At 39.6% G+C, this 22,244-nt stretch overlaps 1 protein-coding gene across 1 annotated transcript in view; it reads left to right on the top strand.

Annotated features, from left to right (window-relative positions):
• Positions 1-22,244, top strand: part of Rere (arginine-glutamic acid dipeptide repeats) — a 315,130-nt gene that overhangs the window by 84,522 nt on the left and 208,364 nt on the right. Inside the window, 1 exon segment of the mRNA XM_047522366.1 lies at positions 1,865-1,990. Within this exon segment, the coding sequence (XP_047378322.1) occupies positions 1,865-1,990 (126 nt within the window).

A 22,244-nucleotide genomic window follows, 5' to 3' on the forward strand; every position in this document is an offset into this window, starting at 1 on the left:
CAAGAATGGAGGAAGGAAGGACTGTATAGAGGGAAAAGAGGGGTGGGAGGGGGGGGGGGGGAAGGGAAAAAGTAACAGAATGAATCAAACAACATTACCCTATGTATAATTTATGATTACACAAATGGTATGCCTTTACGCCATGTACAAACAGAGAAACAACATGTATCCCATTTGTTTACAATTAAAAAAAAAAAAGAATAATGATTTGCTTTGGAAAGGCTGTTTTTAAGGCCTAAACTATTTTAATCATTACTTGAACTACTTGCATATTTAAAATAATGCCAAAGTGTTTAGAAATCCTTTACTATGTGTTAAAATTTGAAAACTCTCAATTTGAATGTTTTATTTGGTTTTAAATTCTGGATCATTGAATTCCTAGTACAGGGCATTAAAGAGGAATTCATCTTTGTCTTGATGCTTATGGTAAAAAATATTAAATATGTTGTACATTTAAATGTACCGTTGATTTTTTTTTACTTGAATTTGCTTTGTAGCGGGGGAAGAAGGGAGGTGTATGTTGGAGGAAGTTATTTCTGCTGACACAAGACAGTCATCGATATTGTTATGGAGGCTCTGGGGAACAGACACTGCAGAGAAGTCATGAGGAGCTGAAGATATACTGTAGATGGTGATCTTTAGAGCAAGAAAGGAAAAGAGCTTGATCATGATAAAGACATTTCTAATAGCTTATTTTCTTGATTTGTGGTTGTTAAAAGAGACATAAAAATAGTGGTTAATGGATTTTATGACAGTCTTGTTTTACAGAAGTATTTAGAGAGTGATTGTTTCTCAAAAAGGATCCCATGTGACGGAGCCTTGATGATGATTTAATATTTTAAAAAGTTGAATTTTCTGTTACTTAATCATCTTTAAGAACAGAGGTTCTTATATGTTTAAGGATTTGGGCTTACAGATTTCTGAAGTTTATACACAACCACATGACATTGAGTTGGTTGGTTTTTTAAAAAAAATATGTGCTTTCTAGAATATTTGAAAGGGAACATATTCAAACTATTATCTGTGGCATCTTTTCTGATACTTAGAAGGACTATACTGGCTTTCAGAAGTGCTTTCTAATTTTTTTTTTTTTTGTGTGTGTGTGTGTGCTAGTTTTAAATGTTTTAAAAAAAAAAAAAAAAAAAAAAAGAGGAAGAGAGATGGAGATGTGGTACATGCTTAACTGACTTTGCCCCCAGGAAAAAATGACTATCTTGAGCTTTGTGCTCAGTGCCTGTTCATTAGCCTCACCTTGTGGGCATTTTGAGAAAATTAAATCTCATTTGAATGTCCTCCTTTTTCCCCCTCTGTTTTTTAAACCTTTGTCTATTTACCTTGCCTTCATCTTTACAAAATTAAACTAGTACTTCAAGAAATTGGCAGGATATCTCTTTGGCTGCCCTAATACCTTGACTCTTTCCTTATTAAATACATGGGCTTCTAGCATCTTGCTTTAGAAATTCTTCTGAAAGCTTGTTGGTCCACCCGTGGTTTATTTTTACTGTTGTGTTAACATGACAACATTGAGTGTTTTGTTGTATTATAAGCAAAGCATGCCATTGTTACTGTGCTTTGGCACTGTGTCACATCTTAACTTGGTTATTTTGAGGGGCACACACCATACTTTTAGGACAGGACCCAGTTAAAATATGGAGCCAGAAGGTTCATATGTTTGTTCACACGGAAATAAGGAGACTGATTAATGAAGAATGCCTAACTCTAGTGGCAGAATAAAGTCTCTGAGATTTCAGAGGCCGTCTGCTAAAGGATTTTTGCAGATACCTGCTTGTGTGCTGAGTGCCCCTAATAACCAGGGTATGAGGGGGCATTGGGCACGTTAACCTTAAAACTCTTTTCTTTTTAGGTCCACAACTCCCAGGCCTGTTGCAGATCTCCAACTCCTGCTTTGTGTGACCCCCCAGCATGCTCTCTGCCGGTGGCATCACAGCCACCACAGCATCTTTCTGAAGCCGGGAGAGGGCCTGTAGGGGTAAGGAGAATCCCGTTTTTAAAAGCTGTCAGTATTTTATATCCCATAGGGTATAAAATAGGAATATTACCTCCCTCCCCAGAGCCCCTTTAAAAATGTGCTGTATTGTATGTGTTTTTAAAGGAGTAACAAGTACATGCACAGAGGAAGCAAAATACGGGACTTGCCTTACCCCTCTAGGACAGTTCCAGGAGTTAGCGGGGTTTGGTGGAAGGGTATTTTGGCACCAGCAGAGAGCATGCTGGGCTGCTGCAAGGAGCAGGAGCTGGCAATCAGCAGCGAGTATGGATGTTGGCAACTGAAATGGGGGAAAAGGGGGTAAGTTTGAGTGCAAGTGTGGAATGTGCATTTTTCCAGACTCACTGGGACTCATGGCCCTCGGACATTAACTGAATGCTCTTCTCTCAGAGGATGTTTTGTAAAAGGCTGTTGAAGCAGTGAGGCTTTACAGTAATGCTAGATATAGAATAAAGCTCTACCTCTCCCAGCTGCTTCTTGTGGTAATTGCTGTTACATGATGGTGTACAGAGGTGTAAGATGCAGCAAGAAGCAGTGACTTGTGTGATCCACCCCTAGGACGCAGGGGTCTCCTGATGGTGATCCATAAGAGGTCTTCCTGTGTAATGCAGTACCCCCCTTTTTGAAAGCTGTGTACACACTTGTCTTCCTTTCCCTTTTGGGAGGGCTTGGCGGTAACTTTTTAGAACAACAGGTGTTTATTGTTTCTAAGCTGAGTGCCTAAGACTGTTAATCACTAAAGAAGTGTAATTGGACTGTTGAGCTTTAAATTTGTACTGAATTAGAAAATTTTAGTCTCTGTCGCTCTCCTCCCCACCCGAGCACACATGCAGTACGAGGTGCTGTTGATACATGATGAATTGTTCAGCTGCAGTGTATGATATTAACATTTTGGCACTAAGAAAGGAGAGTTTTCCAGATGGACTGTAGCACTTGTGGGGGAGTTTTGAGAAGGCAGGTTGGATTGAGAAACTGGGCATGTTTTTGACATACCAGTAAGATGTGGATAGGCAGAGTGGAGGAGCCTTCCAGGTGCGCCTGCCTTCCTGTGTATATAAGCAACTTGTACTATGTGCCTGGTGAGTGTGGGTGAGAAGAAAGGTGACCTACAGCACGTCAGTGAAGAAAGAGTACAGGTTAGTGGGTCTTAGGAGGCAGAGGTGGGAATATGAACTGGGACCAGATCACAGTGGATCTTAAAGGTTAGACAAGTTGAGATCTTTATGCAATAGGCAGTAGAGAACTTTTGTAGGTTCTTTTTTTTTAAGTTACAGGCAAGCTATTTTGCAGGCCATTACTTCAGAATATTCCCTGGACACCAGTATGCAGTGTGGAACGGGGAAAGTTCTACCTGGACAGACATCCCTGTGTTAAAATGGAGAAGACCAAGACATGAGAGATGGGAAGTAACAACCATATCACTACAACAGCAAACATAGTTGCCATAATTATGCAAGCATTAGACCCAAAAAACGGTTCATATTATGGAACACTTGGATTTCTTGAAATAATAGTTATTCACAATGGAAGAAAGAACCCAGCATAGGGTAAACATCTAATTATGATGTTGACATCCTGAGGGACAAATTAGTCCAGTCTTGACTGCTTACTTGTAAAACTTCAGCTTTTTCTGCCTTGGGAATAAGTATATCTAAAGAATTGGTTTTATTTTTCAGGTTGATACTTCCTTGCTGTACTCATGAGTCAATGTGATGTGTCAAATTTTTATTTACTTTAATTCTAAATAACAAGGATTTGCTGAATGGATTTGTTTATTTATTTGGGTACTGGGGATTGAACCCAGGGGTGCTTAACCACTGAACCACATCCCTACCCCTTTTTATATATTTTTGAGAGACAGGGTCTTGCTAAGTTGCTTAGGGGCTCATTAAATTGCTGAGGCTGGCTTTCATCTTGTGATCCTCCAGCATCCTTCTGATGAGCTGCTGGGATTACATGCGTGTGCCGCCACCCTCAGCTCTGAATGAAATTTTTTTTTTTTTTTTTTTTGGGGTGCTGGGCATTGAACCCCAGGGCCTTGTGCTTGCAAGGCAAGCACTCAATCAACTGAGCTATCTCCCCAGCTCCTGAATTTTCTTAAAAAAATTTTTATTTTAGTTGTGGATGGACCTTTATTTTATTTATTTATTTATTTGCAGTGCTGAAGATCGAACCCAGGGCAACACACGTGCCAGGCATGTGAGCCACAATCTCAGCCCCGCACTGAATGGGTTTTAAAATTTGCCCATAACACTGATTTTTTTTTTTTAAATAAACTTCCTATAACAGCGTTAGTGATGACCAGTATTAATTTTTGCAGTACTGAGGATTGAAATCAGGGCCTCCCATGTGCTAGTCAAGTGCTTTACCACTGAGCTACATCCCTAGTCCTTTTATAAATATTTTAATTTGAGACAATGTTGTACTAAGTTGGCCAGGCTGCCCTTGAACTTGTGATCCTCCTGCTTCATCCTCCTGAGTACCTGAAATTATTGGTGTGCACCACTGTTCTTGGCCAGTATTTATTTTTACTATTCATGTCCACTGAGGATTTAAATATATTCATGATTGGTGGAACTATCAGATACCATCATGTGGGTTTAGAAGATTCTGTATAAGATGATAGATCTTTTAGTCAAGATGATGCTGCGTAAAGCTAACTGTATTGTTTCTTAATGATGCTTCATGCTGCCATAGTCATTTGTGCTTGATCTGAATCAGATCCAGTTGTCAGAGCCCCCCACTCTCCCCACTCCATCCCCGCCCCTTATGAGGAACTCTCATAAATTCTGCAGGCACACAGATCTAATATGGTGTAATGAGAGTCACTGGGAAAAAAATGATTACAGGGTTGCAGACAATATTATTAACGTTTTTTTGCCATGAGACACCAGATGTCTTCCCTAATAGACTATTTTTTGCTAATTTAGTTTTTACAGGATAGCAATAATTGTTTCATAATTTAGCTTTCTTTGTATATTCAGGTATATGTGATCTATGTTTCTATACTAATGGTAGCATAAACTCATCAGATTTAATTTTATAAGTTTTTACCTTTTGCGGGGCGCAGGGTGGGTAGGGTGAGGAGCGGTGATGAGGATTGAACCCAGGACTGCTCTACCTCTTATGTGTACCTCCAGCCCTTTGTATTTTTAAACAGGGCCTCAGTAAGTAGTTGAGGCCGTCCTTGAACTTGTGATTCTCCTGCCTGACCCTCCTGAGAAGCTGGGATTACAGAGCCACCATACTTGGCTTCTGTTTATTTTTGTATCAGTGCTAGAGAGGCAACCTTTTTACTTGTTACTGAGAATTCACTAGCTTGGATGTTTATCTAACAAAAAGTACTATGCTCACTGGTAGGAAGTGGCAGTGGGGGAGGAAGGAAGACAAAGATGACATGGCCAGATCCTCCCTGGACTGGTCAGAGGTGACCACCCCCCACCAGCTAATTTGAATAGAAACTACTTGACAGCACAGCAGAGGGCTGAGCTAAAGAAGGAAAGGTGCTGCCATTTCAAGGGGACTTAAAATGCACATTTATTTCTATTGTCATGTATGTGGTCCTGCAGGCCATGTGGACTGTGCCTGTCCACTTCCTCACTAGCTGATGAAGGGCTAGTGCTTAAGACCTCTCCTGAATGGCTAACACATAATTAAAGGCAGTAATTTAAGCTGCTTTGTTTTCCGTAACTTAAAAAAAAAGACACTTGGTTTTGTTTTGGGTGCATTTTCCTTTAGGGAATTTTCCATTCTTTTTTTTTTTGGTCCTGTGTGACACATACATAAATAGAATTCCTAACCCTGAGTTTTCTCATTTGTAAAAGGGATGTAATTCTGTCTACCTCAGAGGGTTGTTGCAAAAATTAAATGAAATGATTCATTAAATTCTTGAGCACATTGCCATCTATGTGTCCCCTTAATGTTGGGGACGCGTTCTAAGAAATGCATCTCTAGGCAATTTTGTCATTGTGCAAACATCATAGAATGTAAGTACGCAGCTCTAGGTTATATGGAATAGCCTACGGCTTCTGGACTTCCTACGGCTTCTGGACTTCAAACCCATGCGTATGTTACAGTATTAAATGCTGTAGGCATTTATAACATTATGGTATCTAAACATAGAAAAGGCACCATAGAAATACTAGATGATAAAAATTATCATGCTGTATTGTAATCTTATAGGACCATCAGCATATATGTGGTCCAGTGTTAATTGAAACTTTTGGTACATAGCTGTACTTAGCATACAACAAACAATGCCTTCATCCTTATCTGTTATTACCTTACATAAGACTTGTGATTTATGCAAATTTTGGTTTTAATAATTCTAGTTTAAGTTTTCTAGACATTCTTAATCTGATGTCCATATAGACTTCTAATTTCTGAGTTTGAGAGCATCTGTGAGCTTATTGTCATTGTTTGCAAAGTCTTACGTGTATATGCATTTTTCTGCAAAGAGGATTATTTGAGAGGAACAATATAGGGATGTGTGTGTGCATTTTTTTTTGTCATGAATATTAATCAGTATATTCCTACGGTGTTGAAAATAATGTAAAAATTGAGGTTAAGAACTGCTGTGGATGGGTCTGGGGTTGTGGCTCCGTGGTAGAATGCTTGCCTCATGTGTGTGGCACTGGGTTCGATTCTCAGCTCCACATATCATATCAATAAATGAATGAAATAAAGGTCTATCAACAACTAAAAAGCATATATATTTTTTATAAAAAAGAACTGCTGTGGAGTAGGTCACTTAGAACTTCAAATCAGCTAGCTGTTTGCTCAGAAAGTAAATGGACTGGGTGTTTTTTTTTTTTTAACTTTGTGCCCAGGTATTCTACTGTTCTTTTCTGATATTAGTGCTTTTCATATTGGGAATCAGTATCACTTAATAATTAAAAATGAAAACTTATTATAAAATGCTATCTTAGAAGTGAAGCTGATTATGTTTGTTACCTATTTGGTGCTTAGAAAGAAGTCTAATCTGGTTGCTTGTTTAGCCTTGCAGGATTTTCAGAAGCTGTGGGACTCTCATTATTTACTGTTGCAATTGACATCAAGTATGACAAAATAACCTTGGGAAAAATGATGAGTCACACTATATTTTATATCTGAGTATGGTGAAAAGTGTTAATGTGACTGAATTTTGGGAAGAATTGCTAATATCAAAGCTGCAATTAATCCAGCAAACCCAAATGAAAGATGATTACTAGCTATTGAATTCTAACATAGCAAATTGTAAAGAATTCTTAGATACCCAGCTGTCCTATACTGCAGTAACCCACCGATGTCGACATTAGAGAACACACATTCTGCTTCCAGATTAGTTGGTTTCACCAGAGCAGTTGATTTTCATACCCTGCTCTCCCATAGAAGCCGACTGTCAGCTAATTTCTCTGAAGGCTGCCTTTCCATTGGATTCATATCCTTTTTACCAAAGGGGGGCATTAAGTCATGTTTTCAGAACATGAATTTCAGCAATCCTATGCTTTTATTAACTGCTGTGATTGAAGCAAGTTTTTTTTTTTTTTTTTTTTACTGTGTGTCAGTGTAGCATTTAATGATCCTGTCCAAGTTTCATTGAGCCGCCTTCTCTTTCAGGGCCATGCATTCATTGCCTTTTATCACTTCTGGGCATTTTCAGGTCTTTCAACCCTGCCTTTTTGGGGTCTTTCCTACTGTTTGACTGAAAAAGTATCTAAACAGCTGTCTGTTTATTCTAGGCTTTGTAGGTTCTCCAGAATTGCTTCTACTGACATAATTGCCAAAGACATTTCAACCCACAGAATTAAGATTGCCTTTGGGTTGTTTTTTTTAAAGTACCAGGGATTGAACCCAGGGGCGCTGAACCACTGAGCCACTTCCCCAGCCCTTTTTATGTTTTATTTTGAGACAGGGTCTTGCTAAGTTTCTCAGAACCTCACTAAATTGTTGAAGCTGACTTTGAACTCATGATCCTTCTGCCTCAACCTCCCCCAGTCGCTGGGATTACAGGGATATGCCACTGTGTTTGGTTAATTTTTTATTCTGAGACACAGTCTCACTCAGTTGTTGAGGGTCTTGCTGAGTTTCTGAGACTGGCCTTAAACTTGCAACTTACTGCCCCAGCCTCCAGAGTTGCTGGGATTGGAGACATGGCCACCATGCCTGGCTTATCTTGAAATTTTTAACATGACACTTACGTAGATTTAAAAGCAGGTAGAATTCTTGAATCTCGAAAATAGAAATTTATATAAAAATGTAGCTTAAACTAATTAGGATTAGTAAAAGCCATTTGTAAAGACATTTCATAATATTCATGTTGCCTGTACTGGGAGCACAGGAAAGTCATTCAGGGCCATGGTTATATCAGATTTTGTAGGCCAAAGAATATAGCCTCACTCTTTCATGTGTTGATCACTAAGAAAGATTTTTGGCATAGCCCACTTCTTCTTTTGCCAGCAGACATTGCTGAATTATTTTAAGTTTCTAATTCCAACCACATTATGTTATAATCGGTTTAGAAATAGTTGGCCATCAACTTCATCTGTATAATGTAAAAGTTAAGTATTTCTTAAAACAAATTTAGTTCCTGCTGCTAGCAGTATAGATCAGTTTAGTTGATCACTTTATTTTCGTTACCCATTTAAAATAAGTTGAAAGAGTTAAATTGCCCTGTTTTTAAAAGGAGTGTCAGTGGGTTTTACTCATTGAAATTTTTTAGAGACAGTGTTAAAAGGAAGTCTGTGAAAAATGGTAGAAGAAATTTCCTGGGACAGTTTCACATTGATTCATTAAGATGACAAAGTGTCAGGTGTGTGGATGGCATGTACTGTTAAATTCCGAGTTTCACAGAATATCTTTACTGGGGCTTGAACCCAGGGCCACTTGACCACTGAACCCTTTTTTATTTAGAGACTGGGTCTCACTGAGTTGCTTAGGGCCTCATTAAGTTGCTGAGGCTGACTTTGAACTCTCAATCCTCCTTTCTCAGCCTACTGAGCCTCTGGGATTACAGTATGAAGACCTGTCTTTGTACCCTCCCCCAGGTCAGGGAGGTGACTGAAAACCATACATTTTACTGTTGACATAATGGTGCTGGTTTGAATTGTGCTGGCAACATTCACTGACTGAGTCTCAGTTTCACTTGTAAAACCAAAATAGGGATGCTGGAGTCAGGCCCAGGAATCCATCCATTTTCTTTCCTAATCTTTCCCAGGAGATTCTGATGGGCAGCGACTTTAGGGAATTGAGGTCTGCTCTTCACCCTGGGAACCCTTGTAAAAGCATTTCTGGTCTTGTCGTTTTTGTGGGATGTGGAGGTTCTAGGATTTCTTATGCTTCTCAAGCCTAAGTATGTCATGGACTCAAGACAGAAATTGTTTTGTGGTACTCCTGTATTACTTAATTTCCTTCCTTACCCAGCACATAAGTTAGGTATAATCTGTGTACTTATAGCTCTAATGTAACCATAAAAGGCAGTTCACTAATTAATTAAAAACCAAACTACAAAACTATTAAAATCCTTCCAGACATGGTGGCACATACCTGTGATCCCAGCAACTTGGGAGACTGAGGCAGGAGGATCGCAAGTTTAAAGATAGCCTTAGCAATTAAGTGCGGCCCTAAGAAATTTAACGAGACCCTGTCTCAAAATAAATAAAGAAAGAAAGAAAGAAAGAAAGAAAGAAAGAATGAAAGAGAGAGAGAGAAAGAAAGAAAGAGAGAGAGAGAAAGAAAGAGAGAGAGAGAAAGAGAGAAAGAGAGAAGGAAAGAGAGAAAGAGAAAGAAAGAAAGAAAGAAGAAGAAAGAAAGAAAGAAGAAAGAAAGAAAGAAAAGAAAGAAAGGCTGGTGATTTGACTCACTGTTTAAGTGACCTTAGGTTCAATCCTTGTTACCAAAATAACCAGAGCCCCCACCCAAAATGGCAAAACTATTAAAATCCTAATTACCAGCATTAATTCAGTAGGATTTATGGTGATGTTTTTCTGAAATAAAATAACCATATATGGCATAAATCTGTTCCTGATTGCTTTTAGTCCAAGTTCTTGAGAGTTGGAACAGCCTGTGGCATGTGTAGATCACTTGGTTTCTTACGATAACTCAATTTTTCTTTCACTTCTCTGTATTTTTGTTATTGTCATTGAGAAACCTCTGTCAGTTTAAGTTCAGTTTCCCAGGAAGTGACTTTCCCAGGAAGTGACTGGCAAAATGTGCCAGTGGCAGGTTGGGTTCATCTTATTTATTTACTAGCGTTTGATAGTTACAGTAGTATTACTTAATTATTTAACTGTATGTAAATTTATTTAATGTCAAAATCTTAAACTGTTAATGAAGTTGTAAAATATATCATCCAAAAAAATGAATGTTAAAAACATTAAGATACACACTTGAGAGAATTCCAATTATTTGCTTCCAGCCCTGCACCAGCAAAATATAGCATTTAACGGGAGAAATCTTGGCCAGTACTAGCTAGAGGTAAGCTACTATTTTTATTTTTTAAAACACAGCAACTGTTTTGTATCTCTCCACTGCCTTCCACCTGCCATAAAAAGGAGATGAGTGTGGAATCAAGAGTGTTCCTGACTGTAGTGTCAGTACCTAGCTTAAGTTTAACTTTTTGCCTCAACTGTTATAATTCCTGTGGGGTTTATGTAGCTCATAAAACATAAACATTGTATATACATGCATATATCCTTTCCATTTACCGTGAAACTTTCCTTATCTTGTTATTCTATGTTGGCCTATGATGCTGATTTTTGGGCTTTTGAATTTTCCCTAGAGACAAGTGTACTGTGTACTTTTGTGGCAGAAGAGTGGTTGCCACAGGATCAGCTGCCCTTGGTCGTAGCCTCTAGACAGTGATCTTCTCTTTGATGCTTGATCAGAATGTAGGGTGGACTGTGCTGGGTGCTGTGTACCGTGCGCCCTGTAGCAGTGTACAGTTTGGGTGGGAATGTGGAAGGACGTAAAGAGGCAACTGTAAATGCCTCTGGTGCCCCATCGTAGAAGATGTTTGTGTAGGGACCTCGGACATGAAGGCACTTTGGCTTAGAATCTAAATGATCCCAGGAGAATGAGAATAGCCTCTTAAGGCAGAGTGGGACCAATTACAAGGTGAAAGTAGTGGAGTTTTAGGGTAGTGTGATGGGAGTGCAGAACATCCTGGGAGGAATGACAGCAGTTTGATATCGACTTGAATCAGAAAGCACACTAACTTATTTTCAGTCTGAATTCTTTTTAAAATATATTTTTCTAGGGCTAGGAATATAGCTCAGTAGAGGGCTTACCTTGCATGCACAAGACCCTGGGTTCAATCCCCAGCACCACAAACACACACACAATATATATATGTATGTATGTATTTTTTTCTAGTAATTAAAAAGGTAGGAATAGTCATTGTAGTATGGCTAAATTTGCTTAATTTTCCCTGAAGTTTGAGGGAATTTTCAATCTTGTATGTTGGAATTGAGAAATAGTGATTGATACTTACTGCTGGTTTTTCCTTTTGTTAGTAGTATTGTCTTGGATAGATTAAAAAATATCCACAGGTGTCCAGGGATTGGCCTAATCACTGCTCTTGAGGTATCAAGCAGATTTGTTAAAAAGATGGGAATCACAAAATATCTGGTACATTGTGAAAATTATTTGTAAGAAAAACAGCTGGCTAGTTGCCAGGGATGGTGGCACACACCTGTAATCCCAGCAGCTCCAAAGGCTGAGGCAGGAGGATTGCAAGTTCAAGACCAGCCTCAGCAATTGAGCAGGCCCCTAAGAAACTTAGACCCTCTCTCAAAAAAAAGGGCGGGGGGGGGTGCCCTGGGGGATATAGCTCAGTGGTAAAGTACCCCTGGGTTAAATCTCATTCCCCCCAAAAAGAAAAAGATCTGGCAAGTGATTATTGACAGATGTGTTTAATCTGTAGAACTTGAAATGCTGCTGTAGTTACTGTGGGTCGAGTAGGGAAGACATATCCATGAGACCAGGGATTTTCTAGAAATGGATAAAGAGTGACAAAGAATCTCAGGGTACAGTTTGAGAATTGTGTGGCAGGAAAGGCACTGTGGTTAAATTCCCTGATGTCACTGATCTGTAAGGCTGAAGATAGCACACTCATGCTGCAAACAAGAATCAGTACCTTCTCCTGATAGGCCAAATTATTAAAAAAAAAGAAGAAAGAGGAAAAAAACCCTTTTTACAGCATTTTATTATCTGGGATTTACCTCAGCTGGTGACTTGTCTGAGGCATAGGGAGATTTGTGAGGCATTTTGTATTAAAATTAGTCAGTAGGCTGGTGAATCCCTTTGGATAATTCCCTTTCATTTTACTGTGTTTTTGAATAGATTTGTAGTTTGCTTTTGCCTAAGTGGTTTTGGGGGGCTTTTGTTTTGTTTTGAATTATTGGTTGGGTACGTGTACTTTTTTTTTTTTTTTTTGTATTTTTTCTTTGTTTTCTGTGTCTTGTAGCTGTGGTTACCTGGTTAGCAGATTGTTACAGTTCTTAGCAAATATTAAGTGCATTTGGCATATTATGTTAATCTAGCACATTGATTACCTACACTAAGCCTTATATTCTTCCCTTATGAAGGAAATTATGTAAGAAGTTGGGTTGACTTTTGTTTGTTTTGTTTTTGTTTTTGTCTTTTGGTGGGTAGATGTGGGGGTATTAACTTGTTAGATGGCTAGCAGGATTTCAGCCAAACATTGAAAAAGAAAAGCAGGGCTAGGGATGTAGCTCACAGGGAGAGCTTGCCCAGTGCAGGAGGCCCTGGGTTCCAGCCTCCACCCTTCTTCCCCACCAAAATAAAGATCTGGGGGGTGGGGGCTGGGGGCAGAAGACTACCATTGAGCTGTTTCGGTGCTGGCATTGTAGCTGCCCACCAGCTGCAGAAGTTAGGTTGGAGGTCTTTTCTTGTGGAGCCATAGCTGAACTTCAAGCCAAGCACTGTGACACACACCTGTAGTCCCAGGGGCAGATGGAAAGAGCTGTGCAACTTTGAGGAATGCAACCTCCATGCTCTGCTCCCTGATGTTGCATGTGCTGGAGGGCTGGGAATGCCCTTCCTGTCCTACCTGTCACCTGCTTCAAGCAGATAATCTTCCTGCAGATAATCCTTTATGTTTTATGTGCTGCTTTTCTGCCTGACTGTTCTTTTGTTGTGCTGCTTTTAAAGTATATTGTGAGTGAGTTGCTTCTGTTTGCATTACCAGATTGTTTTTGGAATTTGAATGAATTTTGGTTGAATGAATAAGGGAAGGACACAGGTTGTGTAGTCTGTCTGAAGTGAAAGAGAGGTGGTCTTAGGAGGCTGGCCAGCTGTATACTTCACAGCCCCAGTGAGGAAGTCTAGAGTACACAAGTGTGTCCTGTCACATATTCAGCTTGTTTTATTTAGCTGCCTTGAATGCACTTGAAATTTTTCTGAGCACATTAACTTTATCTGAAAAACAATTAAAAGGGACAAATTACACTTTTATGTTTTGGGGAAGAAGACAGAAGGACTGAAACCTAAATAACCATTGTTCTGATTTCCTGTTTGAATCAAGCGACACTACTTGCCTTCTGTTTCTTAGGGAAAGTTACCCTCCATTGACTGGAACACCATGCAGTTAGCTGAGCAGAGGAATAATAATTTTTCTGCAAGATGGCCCAGAAATCTGTCAGCAGAGTTGATCTTTATAAACAGAAAACTGGCTTAGTGGTGCACATCTGTAATCCCAGTAACTGGGGAGGCTGAAGCAGGAGGATTGCAAGTTGGAGACCAGTCTCAGCAAATTAGTGAGATCCTATCTCAAAATAAAAAGCACTGGGGATATAGCTCATTGGCAGAGCACCACCAGCTTCAATCCCTATTACCCACCCCCTTGCAAAATCTAGTAAAATTTTGGTTTAAAATGTTATTTGAAATTCCCTTGCATTTTTGTCCACATCAGCTTTGGTCTTCAGTGTGCATCCTTTCCTCTGTGCCATGGTTCTGACTCTGGAGAGAGAAGGCCTGTGCTGCAGATCTTATTCCTTCCCTGCGACTGTAACCATAGGGCAGGGGTTTTTCTTTGTTACCTTGCAGGGTAAATTCCTTGCTCTCTAGATCTTCTACTTATGAAATCTTAACACACTGATTGTTATTCTCACTCAGTTTTCCAATCTTTTCTTTTCCTCCCTTTGTCTCTGATTTGGCTTATTGTAGAGACCTGATTTAGTAAAGAGGCAACGTGAATTTCTTTGAAAATTCGAATGTCTCATTAGAGGTTAGTGTCAAAATAAGTTGTTAAATGCTTAAGCTCATGCTGTTTTAACTACCAAGAGAAGCAGTGAACTTTTCCTTTTACTGGCTCATGCCTTGGGCATCTGTTATGTTTAATAATGCTTTTGATCTTAGGGATTGGTGAAGCTGAAATTTCTCTCAGGTCATAGGGGACTTAACTTGAGCACTGTCAGGTGTTCAGTATCAGCATTGTTTCCACTATGCCACAAATCTGTTAATCTGGAGAATTTATTTCCTTACTCAAACTGGGTTTTTCTCTAAGGAGAAATACCAGTGCCAGAATATGATTTGCCTCATATTCTGACTTGTGTCTGCACTTAGGTTGCACTTAGGTCAGCTTTTTTCTAAAATCTTATCTCTCTTGAGCCCAGACTACATACACTAACCCATGGAGGTGCTTATGAGATAGAAGGCTTCTTCCTGCCAATTGTGGTGGCACATGCCTGTAATTTGGGAGACTGAGAGAGGAATATTGCAAATTCAAAGACAACCTCAACAATTTAGTGAGGCCCTAAGCAACTTAGTGAGACCCTGTCTCCCTGTCCTCTCAAATATATTTATACACACCACACACATAAATAAATAAAAAGGACTGGGGATGTGACCATGTGGCTTAGTGGTTAAGTACCCCTGGGTTCAATCCCTGGCAACCCCCCACCTTGTTCCACTGCTGCTACCAAAAAAGGTCTCCTGCTGGTTTCTAGAGGAGAGCCATCTTATTTTGTGCTGTGGTTCAGCCAGCTGATTAGTAACGTTATTATTGACAGATGGTTTTTGCACCAGGTGCAGAAACCTTTTCTATGAGGGGCTGGATAATACATGTTTTCATCTTTGTCTTTTCTTGGGTAATGATTCAGCTTGGCCAGAAATGATGCTCAAACACATGTGCATGACTGTGTGCCTGTCTTTCACCAAAACTTTATTTACAGAAGTAGATGCTGGCCCCTGACCCTTTGCTGGCCCTGAGCTAATATAAATGGTTGAGGGTTAGTCCCCTGCAGTAGGCTGTCCACAGCTTGCTTTCCTCCATTCTAATTCACACCCCTGTGGTATGGGGTATGATTTGCAGAATAGTAGGAAATTAGGTGTTTTCCACCTGTATTATTTTGAACTGGTGAATTCTTCTATGTCTATATCTACACCTATGCCTGCCTCAATCTCTACCCACCCCTCTTTACTTGTTTTTTATATAGTGAGCTAGCAGATGCAAGAACTCGTTCTCAGTAATGATCCCTGAGGATTTTATAGATATTAGGAGTAAATAGGCCTTTTCAGCTCACTTTTTCTTTGGAAATTAACTTGTATCTTCAGGGAAAATATGAAAGGTTAAATGCAAAATAAAATACATGAATAAAGTTGATGTCCTGATTTTTCTTATTTTTTAAAAAAAGTTGTAACAAAATATCAATGACAGCAGAAAATTTTAATAAGTATGACTTTTCTGTTTAATTTAGTATTTAATAGATAAGTCTTGATATATGGGCAAATCTATTAGCATTTTTTCAGGTGAATTTAAATGTTTGATGCCCACAGAGGCAAAGGAAGTTTGCCCAAATAAGAGTTAATGGACAGTCACAGATGACATGGCTGATCCAAACCAGCAGCTTCTGAATAGCACACTTTTGATCTTAAGGGCATCATGAGAAGTGAGTGGGGATGTCTGCATGCCAGCAACTCTTCATAACCGAAGGAGCAAATGGTTTAGAATTCATCTGATAATGGTTCTCAGAAATCTTATTTATGACAAGGGACAGTTACATAGTTCCTACATGCCATTATTCTCTAGACTGTTTTTTAGAAATATTCTTACTCCACTAACAGATTGTATCTATATTCAGTATTAGTGTTTCATGTTTTATTCCAGACAAGAATTTGAGGGTTTGTGTGTGTCCTGAGCTAAATTAATGTGGTGTGTTTTTCACTCATAGTTCAGTTGCTGTGTTGCTGACTGACATTACAAACTGTGCTCTGTGGAGTACTCTTGTAAATCCCAGCTACTTGGGAGGCTGAGGCAGGAGGATTGTGAGTTCAAGGCCAGTCTGGGCAACACAGCGAGATCCTGCCTTAAAAAAAGAAAAGAAAAAAAAAAAAAAAAAAGGCTGCAATTCTTGGCTTGTTTTCTCCTTTTCAAAAATGCTTTGCTAGTATTGTAAAATGTGGTATAGTTTATAGCCGTTAAATCTGATCCTGTCTTTACTAGTTAACTGTGGCCTTCGTGTCGTTTGTTGAGTACAAATTCTAATCATTTATTTATATTGTACATGCGATCCTGGTGGGGTAATTTCACCTCACTGAGGAGTGGGTCGTTCATGTGGAAAGTGTACCCAGCTGACTCCTGTTTTCCATTTCATACTGGCTAGCTGTGTCACCGAGACAGGCGATTTAATCTTCTAGGACATTATTTCCATAGCTGTCAAATCAAGATAATATTCATCCTGCTTACTTCATGGATTATTCTCACTTGAAAATAAAAAGCCGTGATACAGTGTTTTGAAAAATTTGCAGTGGTTTTCAAATGTATCTTTATCAGTTGTTAGGATTGGCCGTGTGTAATACAACCCTAAGTCACAGTGGTTTAAGATAAATGTCTGTTCTCATAATAAAAGAAGGTTCATATAGTGGGAGAGTGACCATGGTCCTCAGGTGCTGGTGTCCTCAGGGCATGTTTTCCTCATGAGCTGTGGGGCCTTGTGAGTCATACCAAGGTTCACAGGCCCAACTGTTTGCAGCCACTGTGAGAGAAGTGCAGAAATGAAGAGGAACTGTTCTGAAACTTCTGGTTGTTTGATAATCCCCAACATCTTAATTGTATTTTATAAAACTGTTGCTATGTGGTAGATTAGGGGACATTGGTCCTTCACCACAGTCAGGCTGCTGAAGATAGCAGCACACAGGCAGGAGCTAGGTAGGCCTGTTGCTGAGCTTCCCAGTAGCTCTGTTCAACAGCTCTGATTTACATAGCCCCTCCATCTTCAGGGTAGGCTGTGCTCCGGCGATGTATGGGCTCTATTTTTGGGGGAAAGGGAGTTGAGTAGGCAGTGAACTGTCCGTTAGACACGTCTGAAACCAGCAGCATCATTCAGCACGGAACCAGATCCACAAATGCAGCCCAGCTCCTGAGTAGTAATGACTTCAGGGGTCACAGCCATTGCTGGGGACTGGAAGAACTGCTGTTTATCTCACATGGAAAAACATACTAAGAGTATCCAAAGCCAGTAGAAGTAGATAAGAGATCATATGGCCATTGTTTGTAGAGGTGAACATTTTTAACAGATGTGGCATGTATGTTTTAATAACTTTGATCTAAACTTGTGAATTGAATTATCATTCATTCTCTTGAACTAATATGGATTATCTTTGTGCAAATATGATTAAGTCTGATTTTCCTATATAAGATGAGGGAAGATGATTTTTAAAAAGCACCTTTTCATTGGTTTGAAACTGGCATGAGCCTCTTGTTCTTTATTTTTTTTTTATAAAACACCAGGGATTAAACCCAGGGGAGCTTCACCACTGAACCACATCCCCAGCCCTTTTTGTATTTTATTTTTAAGACAGGGTCTCACTAGGTTATCGAGGACCTTGCTAAGTTGCTGAGGCTGACTTTAAACTCGTGGCCCTCCTGCTTCAGCCTCCTGAGTCTCTGGGATTTCAGGCGTGCGCCTTGATGCCTGGCTTGGTCCTAGCCTCCTGTAATCTTGCATTAAATGCATATAGGTTGAAAGTCTAGGGATGATTTTTAAAACAATCTTATAAGAATGAAGTGGCTTGTGATTTAGTTGAATTATTTCTTTGTCCATTTTCATTGAGCAGGAAGGAATTGTAACATGTCTTTACTCTAAAATGTAAGACGTGGGGGATTAGCATTGCGATGTTTTTCCAGATATAAAAATTGTCTCTCTCCAATATGTTAAATCAGAATTTATTAAATCCTCACATTGTGTAGTATTTGGTACTGGACACCTTAAAGGGATGGGTAAAAAAAGAATTCTGACTCTAAGAGAAGATCTAAGTTCTTACCTCAGCATGTGCAAATGTTTGGGGAGATGCAGACATAAGTAGACATCCTTAGAGTAGCAAGAGCATGCATGCCATGGCAGGTGTGCATGCTAGAGAGTGCAGCGTATTACTTGGTAATGGTAAGCGGAGAATTTGTGGGGATGAGTTTGGAGTTGGCTTAGACAGATGTAGAGCAGTGGAAGGAAAAAGAAAGTGAACTCTAGGTGGAGAAACTTAACCCTGTGCTTGTAGCTTACAGTGGTGCTTGTCCTCTGCAGTTACCATCATAGGGATAATTTTTAGTCATAGTGACTAGATTTGGAGTAGGGGAAGATTGTATGGGAGGTGCCCATTAATACACTTAAGTAAACAGTTTTGCACTGAAAATAGGTGATGCTTGGATTTTCATCTAAAGGCCTAAACTGCCATTTTTGTTTTTACTGCCACTCAGCAAAGTCAGTGCTGGTTGTTTTGCATTCACTGTCAGTGAGAGAACCAATGGTGGTCAGTGGCCTCTAAGAGGGTCAAGGCTCTTCTTGCTCTCAGACCATCTTTTCTTGACCACTTGGCATGTTAAATATGTTTTTCCTTTTTTTTTTTTTTTTTTTTTTTAATCCTAAAAAAATCCTCTTTATCACTAGGTTATTCAGAAGGAAAAAAATGTAACTTGTCTGCCAACACAGGTGACTTGATGTTTACCTTATTGCCTTTTGAAGTTTGGAACAAGGCAGTGAATCTGAAGACAGAGCCACAGAAAATTGGTAGCTCTCCCTCCAGAGTCTCAGTTGAAAGAGGTTCACTGGCTTTCTTCCATATAGTGAACCTTGTGAAGGTTATGGTCAGACCTGACATCTGAAATGACCAAATCACCCTCAGTTGCTCTGTGCACTAACGGAACCAGACAGTTGAGTCAGGGCAGTTTGTAGACTCTTTCCATTCAGCAGTTCTTCAACTGTTTCTAGAAAAAAAAAACTGCCAGAGGATTTTGGATGAGCCCAGGTATTGTGGTCTCTCTGAGGGAAGCAGCAACTATGAATCAGCATAACCTAGGAGGCTGCAAAAATGGGAGGAAAGTCAAATAGTCAAACCCTACAGTTTGAATGAAGGAAATGCAATTCGAGGTCTAGATTTTCCAGAATGACAAATTGAGACTTGGTTTACCCTGGTGCTGAGAAGCATTCCTTCCCTACTTTCTATGAGTGAACTCATTAAGATTTTTAAAACTCCAGGTTCCACATTGGAAAGCTTAAAGGCATAGTTTGTGTACTTTTCCCAGCAGCATATATACCAGAATAATACCAAATCAACTGGCTCAACCCTTGAGTGAACTTGACCTGTGGGGCTTCGAAGAGGAACATTTCCCTTTCAGTCCTTAGGACATGTCTGGTCTTCTGCTTGATTCTGAAGTTTTATAAAATTTGTTCTGTGAGTTAATTTACTCCTCCCTCCAATGAAACTTGAACCTCTTGTTTAAACGTTTTAATTGAACCTCTGTTTTAAATGTTTCTGACATTCTCTGTGGGTTGCAAGTCATCTTAGATTTTGTCCCGTTATTATGTATTACTGGTTTGCTTTTTTTTTTTTTTCCCCCTCCCTTTTCCTTTTTTTTTTGGTGCTGGGTTTTGAACCCAGGGATTTGAACATGCTACAGTGCACTCTACCTTTAAGCTACAACCCCATCCCTTCTTTGTTCTTTTTATGGCACTGATAACCATTGAAAATCATCTTACTGGCAGATTCATTTACTTGGTCTGTCTTACCAAACCTGCAGCTGGATTGAGCCCACAATTGGCAGCAATAGCAAGGTTCCAAGAAGGAATTGACCCAAACCATTTTAAATTAGGGCCAGTTGGATTTCAGAGAGAGTCAGTAAACCCCAAGCATTTTTTTTGGCAGATGGGCAAAGGATCTTAGGGCAGTACTGTCTTCACAGTAGAAATGTAGGAAGTTGTCCTACATAGTTGTGTCCATAAGGAGGGATCAGATCATAGATGCTGTCTGAGTTTTAGGGAATTTGCTTTGGGGTTGGGGCTTTGAATTAGTCACGTTTGGTCTTTCAGTGTTTGAGGTAACAATCTTAACAAACTATTGGTGCCTTGAAATGTTAAAGGCACCAGTTTGGGCTCTAGCCTGCAGGGAAAGCATGCAGCTATGGGGTCAGAGAACTGACAAGGCATCCTGGGTTCTCAGTCAGTACAAAGAAGGGAATCGGGAGACTGTACTCTGGTTTACTTCTCCAAATAGAAGGAAAACTCATCTGTTTTATTCTGTGACTGTCATGGGACCTAGCATTCAGATAGTCAATAATAGGCATTGAATTCATGAGTGAATGAATAAATATTTGCAACGTAGTAAACTCTGGTTACTTGGTTTTTGTCTGGGTTCCTGGTTTCCTAAGCTAAACTATGTTGAGGTGGTGCCTGTGGAAAGTGGCCAGAGGGTGGGTGCATGAGGGCGGCTCTGGCCCCATTTCTGCCAGAGGAAGGTTTAGCTGATGAGTAAGTACACTATTAGAACTAACTGTAAATACGGTGTTTGGAAAAGATGGTTAAAAAGCTGGTTTCTAACCTTTAGTGCATCTCTCCTTCTTGAGCTCCACTGATATTACTTAGTTGCCATTGTTTCCTGTTGCTGAAGGAATTTAGTATGATTGTTTTATCATCTTGGGTCCTGGGTGTTTTATACTGCTCAGGATTTAGCTGCCTCTTGAATTAGGTGGTCATTTCTCATACAGTCAGTTGTATGTTCTAGGTCAGAGCCACATAAAAGTAAGTGTGGCCACCAAGAGAGACTGGATTGGGCAACTTAACCCAGGGAGTGAGGTGAGGGTGGCCCTGGGGACTTCTCTAACTCAGGTGGCTTTTAGGGACTTCTGATGAATTTACAAGAGGCCAAATATGTTTTGAGAAAGAGAAATAGTTCTAGAATATGTCACATTTGCCAGTTAGATCTTAAATGAGAGTATTCACTAATTTAAAATTTCCCAGTGTGTTAATTGGTCTTTTAAAATGTTTCCTTTAAGTTCTGTTGACATTTATTAAATGACTATTATGTGCAGAGCCATCTATTGTGCAGGAGCAAAGAGATGTGAATTAGTCTCCCTATCAAGAATGGCCAGCTTCAAGAGGGAGAGATGTGTGCATGCTTTGCTCATTGCTGCAGATCCAGGACTTCACAGTGCCTGGCAAATAGTGGAGCTTAATAAATATTTGTTGAATGTAAGAGTATGAATAAAATATGACGTTGTATTTAGTGGTTCCAGGTGAGTGGGAGAAGTGAAGCATGCTGGTCATGTGTTTTTCCAAATTCTCAGAAAGTGGAGCTTGAAGGAGCTGAGAGTGACTTGGCTGGGAGGACTCAGACAAGCAGCCTGAGGATGGTACTTTTCAGGTGTGGCTTATGGGACTGGAATGATGTTTGGAGAGCAGAAAAACCTTTTAGGCAAGGGATATATATATATTCTAAACCTCTTAGAATATATCTGTTGAATATAGAAATTAACTTGATTTCATGAAGTGAGTGGTTGCAGAGGGATTGAAATGAAAACTTAGATTTTATTTGTTAGTCATCGGGGAATCATAGATGACTTTTAAGAAACATTTTTTAGATATTGATGAACCTTTATTTTATTCATTTATTTATATGTGGTCTGAGAATTGAACCCAGTGCCTCACACATGCCAGGCAAGCACTCTACCACTGAGCACAACCTTCTTGGATGACTTTTTGGCAGATGAGTACACAGTCAGGACTATGGTCAAAGAGAGACTAGAGATAGGATTGGTTAGGATGCTGTTCCACCTGTAGTATTTATTATGAAGGAGAGAACCAATGAATGCAAGTGCTCCCATGAGTTTGGTTTTCCTTGTTTATATTTCAGAGTAGTTCTTTTATTTTAGTTTCCTGGGCTATGGTTTTTGTTTTGTTTTGTTTTTGTTTGTTTGGTTTCGTTTGGGGGATATAATCCAGGGATGCTTTATCACTGAGCTACAGTC

Source organism: Sciurus carolinensis, chromosome 1 (genome assembly GCF_902686445.1).
Source record: "Sciurus carolinensis chromosome 1, mSciCar1.2, whole genome shotgun sequence".
In the NCBI taxonomy this organism is placed as follows: domain Eukaryota; kingdom Metazoa; phylum Chordata; class Mammalia; order Rodentia; family Sciuridae; genus Sciurus; species Sciurus carolinensis.